This window comes from Laetiporus sulphureus (genome assembly GCF_001632365.1).
Source record: "Laetiporus sulphureus 93-53 unplaced genomic scaffold LAESUscaffold_85, whole genome shotgun sequence".
Taxonomy (NCBI): Eukaryota; Fungi; Basidiomycota; class Agaricomycetes; order Polyporales; family Laetiporaceae; genus Laetiporus; species Laetiporus sulphureus.
Window position 1 is genome coordinate 33,490 of NW_024468594.1, and position 6,039 is coordinate 39,528.

The 6,039-nt window shown below is 47.5% G+C and overlaps 2 protein-coding genes across 2 annotated transcripts; both read left to right on the forward strand.

The window, feature by feature from the left end:
- Positions 1–1,352: 1,352 nt before the first annotated feature.
- Positions 1,353–1,694, forward strand: LAESUDRAFT_718226 (uncharacterized protein; the record flags this gene model as incomplete). Its single annotated transcript, XM_040907409.1, has 1 exon — positions 1,353–1,694. The coding sequence occupies one exon, from the start codon at positions 1,353–1,355 to the stop codon at positions 1,692–1,694; it is 342 nt and encodes a 113-aa protein (XP_040758042.1).
- A 1,249-nt stretch (positions 1,695–2,943) lies between these two features.
- On the forward strand, positions 2,944–3,504 carry LAESUDRAFT_666430 (uncharacterized protein; the record flags this gene model as incomplete). Its single annotated transcript, XM_040905254.1, has 1 exon — positions 2,944–3,504. One exon carries the CDS (start codon positions 2,944–2,946, stop codon positions 3,502–3,504), a length of 561 nt encoding a protein of 186 aa, XP_040758043.1.
- Between the last annotated feature and the right edge of the window lie 2,535 nt (positions 3,505–6,039).

The window sequence follows — 6,039 nt, forward strand, 5'->3', positions numbered from 1 at the left end:
TTTTTTAAATACTATATTTATACACCGCCGGAGGCGGTGTCGAAGGTGTTTCTACAAGACGTGGTTTGGCGTAGGACCACCGCAGTGGGACGAAGTAAGTTTAGCGTGGCGTATCTAGGTCCCCACGGACGTAGCAGAGCAGGCGTATAGTAGGGTAAGCTGTGTCATGGTCCTTGCAAACTGTCGACAAACTGGCAAATGCATATGCACGACCCACTCCAATCCGCAGCCGCAGCCAGTCCTTTGACTCGTTAGTAATCCCTGTGTAAGTGGGATCGAACCACCAAAATACTCCCACCAGACCCTCCACGCATTCCGGGAGCAGTTCTAAGATGAACACCCGGGGGTAACATGGAGGAAGGCGGACCAGGGTTAGGGAAAATGCACGAAGGCGGGCTGAAGGGCGGGAGAGCAGACGTCCAAAGAGATGTCGAGGTAGAGGTGAAGGGGAAAGGAAAAGGGGGGGACATAACTGTGTAGTCGACAACAGGCAAGGGTGACGCGCGGCGAACTCTACCACGCAGCAGGCCGGATAAAACAACTGGATCCCCTGCGTTTAGGTGTTGCTAGGCCTGCATGTTGGTCCCGTATTCGGCGCGGGCATGCAATGTGGCGGACGGAGAGGCGAGCACGTTGGGCGAAGATGGAGTGAGGGCGCACAGTGTTTGGCGCCGGGGTGAAAGATGCGAGAGGGGGACTTACGAGGCAATCGGTGCGCTCAGCCTCGTCGCGGAAAATCTCGGTGGGCATGAAATGTCGTTGGAGGGGCTTTCAGGTCCTCCATGGTCGTGAATGGGTACAGGCGGGGGCTGGATTCCCCAAACAGCTTTAGCCGCCCGTGGCGATGGTGGTGGTTAAGAGTCAAAAAGGGAATGGTGGTCCACTTAAAAAAGGGCAAACAACCGCTAGTAGGGGAAGGCAGTGAAAGAATGAAAAGGCGATGCACTGGTTATAGATGTTGTGTTCAAAAAAAACGGAGACGAGTTGAGAAGAGTGATATGAGTGAGCAGAGTCAAGGAAGGAAAAGACACGGCACTGCGTGAAACCCCTGATCACGAAAAGCGTCGAGTTACACATACGCACAAAATACAACGTGTTGTGAACGATACAAAGACGAGCTGATTACAAGCAAGATCACACACTCAATCCACGCATGTTTCATTATTCATAATGTGTAGAATCTGAAGCTCCCGACGAATTAATCTCGGATAGCAGTGGCAAATGTCTGCAGTGCGTACGGCTCCCGCCGACGGGCCGGTGAAGATATTTGGCTCTGTTTGGAGAACGCTGGTGTGTGTTCGTGTCACGAACACACATCACGCCGCACTCATCCTCCCACCATAGCCACGACGATGAACATCTGGTGCCTCCTCATTGATCACGAGAAGAAGCTCATCGGAACGCCCTTCGAAGTCACTGTATCTTCCGTGGACACGGTTGACCGCTTGAGGAAGAAGGTCAAGGAAGACAGATCAGTCGGCACTGCTGGTGTTGACTCTGCCAGCCTCATCGTATGGAGATGCATCGACCCGACCACTACTTTAGACGATGAAGACCACGAAACGTTGGAGGGTCAAGTCAGCGAGGCCTTCTTCAACCAGAAGGTCAAACGACTCGGCGTGAGGCGCACGATAGCAGATCTAAAGCTCTCGAAGGACGAGACGCTGCTCGTGCAGATGCCCAGTGCGTTTTGACCTTCCTCGGCAATTCAGAGGGCTAACTTGAAGACAGAACCGCCGTCCCAACAGCCGCCAGCACACACCCGTGCCGAAACCGAAGAGGCTAGAGATATTCCTACAGAGCTTCCTGCAATAGAGCGTAAGCCGCCTCCCCCCCCGCCAACATCATCATCTCCACTGAGCTCTGACCTGATCTTAGACCGTAAAGAATACCTTAAGGCCTTTGAGAGAGTGGGGAATGTCTCCCTCAACAACCCGGCTGACATTGCGAAGATGCACGAACTCATATTCAACGGCCGGGCTTTGACCGAGGAAGGTCAATATGGCCTGCCTGTGTCGCTCTACCATCCGGACTTGGCTACTTTGCAACATCAACTCGACACGCTTGGTCTGCAGATCAAGAATGCTCGGATGGTGAAAGGCGATGAGGGGGATCTGCCTGATAGATTCATACGGCTCGACAGCAAACTATTCAACGCATCCGAGAGGTATTTCACTAAATCGCGTGCTTTCTATCCGAAGGAATCGGAGCGGTGGTCATCAGCAGTGAAACCGTTCTGTGAATGCATTTTTGGGACGGAAGACCTCGAGGAGCAGATGCCCAGTGATGACTCTGAGGATCCGGAGACCAGGAAAGGAAGCTCGAGCAAAAGGAACAAAAGCGGGAACGATAGCAAGGGGAAGGCCTCGAGGGGCACAAAAGTAGCAGACGCTGTCTGGAAGCGATATCTCGTTTTGGAGCTTAAGAACGAATATGGGGTGGGCGGCGATCCGATCCTACAGGGCACGTACTGGTTCGCGAAAAGCTTATACAGTCTCAAGGTCCGTAGAAACTCTTCTCCGTGGGGTTTTGGTCGCTGACGTAGAGGTCGAACAGGAGAAATTCAAGAACACTAAATTCCCTTTTATCATTATCGGCATCACGGGCACCGTGATCGAGGTTTCAATAGCGGTATGCTTAGAGAAGGTCCTCGTGGACAAAATCCTTCATTTCGAGATCCGCGATGGAGACGATGACGACGAGTCGATCACCAAACTGGCCCTGATCGCCTCGGCATTGGAAGACTGTGTACGCAAGCTTCGTGCCGAATGGCACCGCCTCGAGCAAACACCGCCTGGCGATGGTGCTCCTGGAGACGAGACGTGGCACTTACCTCGTCCATCCGTCGTTCCCTCCCCAAACTCTTCGATGCCGGCGTTGAAATTCAAATGCAAGTTAAGCCGAGAGAACAAAGAGATCGTGTTAGAAGGAGATAAACCGAAAATGCGCCCGCTCTTCCTTGCGGACTACACCGCCGAAGGATCATCCTCAGCCGTGGAAGCAGTCGTCAAGTTTGCAGTCACGTACAACAAGGATGCGCACAAGGAGCTTGCAGTCAAGCATTACGCGCCACGGTTGTACGCCTGTGAATCCGTGATCGGTGGACGTGAGATGGTCGTGATGGAGCGCGTGCATGGGAAGCGCATGTGCGACTATCCTCTTAACAGCCTTCCGAGCAGGGTTTTCGAGGACATCAACCACGCTTTGGAGATCCTGCATAGCAAAAAACTTGTGTTTGGTGATCTCCGCGACACGAACGTTATGATCCTTGACGACGATAGCGATGGCCGGACCAAAGCACAGTTCATCGACTTCGACTGGGTCGGCGAAAACGGGAAGGCTTTCTATCCAGCTCTAATCAACACAAAACTCATTGGTACAGAGTACGACTCCGACGTCCGGCCGCGTGGGCTCATGCGCAAGAAGCACGACGATTCGGCCGTCGCGTACCTTCGTGAGCGGTACTGCACGAAAGAGAAGGGCAGCGTGGAAGTGCCAGTATAGGTACGCTACACTCATACGCCCAGTGCACGCAGCTCTTTGCTGCCGTTTGTTATCACACTTAGTCTCATGTTTGCCTTTTCTGCGGGTTTCTTTTTCTCACCCACGACTCAGTTAGACACTTGATACCCTTCGTCTCCAATTCTGCTTAGTGGCAGATCATAGGAACATATGTAATTATACCAAGACAATTCATTATGAGCTCTCCGCACTCAACTTACCTGTCTACAATTTGTGCTTCTCGTCCTTGAAACAGCACCGTTTCAAACTTGGTGGCTTCAGTCAATGGCCGGCAGCAAAAGTTCGCGAAAATGCCATCACTGCCCTCAGTCCAGCATTGGTTAGCTCACTGTGCACATTGTCTCTGACGATATTCACACATCAGCAGCAACAGCAGCTGCCGCCGCCCTCCAATCATCAGCAGCATGACACGTTCAGCGTGCTCGGCGTGACCCAGTCTCCTACCCACACTGGGTGAAACAATGTGTGCTAAATGATTGAGATAATGTCCAAGAGAGAATTCAAATATTGACAGCATATCTTGTCTCAAATTATGTAAACATTGTTCAACATAACTTTCTTATATGTGGCAGTGAATAACTAAGAAAGTATTTCAGATATTATGCATGATTTATTTCTAATATTCTTTTCAATATCTTCCCAACCTTTCATTAGTGATTATTGAGAAGCATTGTTCAAAGACATTCTCAGGCCTCTTAGATAATGAAAAGTCTGTCATAAATATACAAATATCATATCAACATCTTTGTGATGCCATTGGCTAAAGATGAACAGTTTGTGAGGATTGCAAATTTAAAGCACTGCCAGCACACTTTTCTTTCAAATACAAGGCTGCAGACATGAGTATATGCTTGCACTTTATCTCTATCTTAACAAATACAAGGCTGCAGACATGAGTATATGCTTGCACTTTATCTCTATCTTAACAAGTACAAGGCTGCAGACATGAGTACATGCCTGCACTTTATTTTTGTCTTGATGAGTATATGACTGTAAATAAGTACAAGGCTGCAAATAAAGAAAAGATAAGTTAAATGTATTTAATAGCATATTAGCTGCCACCTCAATGCCTTGAATGACTAAGCCACTTCTGGGGAGGTGATGCATGCATATGTGTGCTTTGAAGGCATCACTGATAGATCAGTGCTAATTAGAATATCATTGCTGATGAGCATGATATCTGGATGTCTGAAAAATGAAAATAAAGGCTCGATCAAATAAGAAAGCTGAGAACCAGTAGTTCAGAAGTAATTGAAGAAGCAGACAGAATCTGTGAGAAATGGAGATGAGATAAAAAAAAAGACAAGGCCTTTCAAGGAGCAGGTGAGATTCAGTGAAGCCTGCAGTTTTTGAAAGTAAGAAGCAGACAGCATCCAAACAATGAGACATCAGGAATGCAAAGACTAAACTAAATGACAGGGTGCAGGTTTTAAAAACAGAAATAATGCATGGAGCACCAAGAAAGAGTAAAGCGAGAGTAGCCTCATATTTCAAGGCAACTAAATCATAGTACAAAAGAACTCTTGTGAAGGAGAAGCAGTATCGAGCAAGTTTCTGTTATGGTTTCAGTGTCTCTTTCAAGTCACATGATAGGTAATCTCCTATTTATGAGTCATAGGTCTCGTGAACAATATTCTAGGGTTAGCAGTTTTTCATTTTTATGATTAGACTCACTTTAGGATCTGCTATTGAGACTTTAGTGTTTCAGGATATGTTTTTCACATTCCAAGTCTGCTAACATCTAGCTTACCAATTATTTGGCTTGCAGCAATCACCAGACATTTCATGGTTATGGTTTTCTTATGGTTAGCTTAGGGTACTGTACTGCGGAGACCCCTTGTACTAGTACCCTGGACTATAGGTTCTAGCTCTATAAGGGACATGAAACAGTGAAAGAAGACTAACCTCTTCCTCCTTGTTTCTAAGAACCCCATTCTCTGCACCAGAACCTCATCCTAAAGAGAACTCGATACTTCTGATTATCAGGATCAGTTGGGATCTGTCCTCGCTCTCAAGGGGTATTCAAGCTTATATGCTTGACTACAGTCAGACCAGCAAACTGCAGGTAAACATTCAGTAGCTGCTCAGCGAAGACCTAGCAAGGATAAAGTGACAGTATCTCACTGCTACCTCATGACTAGGGTCATAGATAACACTATAAACATTGTTATAGTCAGGTTGACTATTGGAGACTCGGTATACATCTTATATTTAGGTCTCTATCCACTGCGTAGTGGACTACTACGTGTGAGAAAGCACACGTGATTAGAAAGGTTCACAGGGAACACTTCATAACATTAGGAAGAGGTCATCTACAGGTCAACCTATTCAGGTTTAGAATCATCAGAAAGCACTGCAGACATGGTGGCATTCGCAACTATGGCATATGCCGAGTTAGTCTTTTGCCTTTGTAAGTGATATTTGCAACAGTGGCATTTTGTATCTCATTTTATGAAAATGCAACAGGATATTCAGTGATCACAGATTAGTTACGAACTTTTTAAGATATGCAAGCAT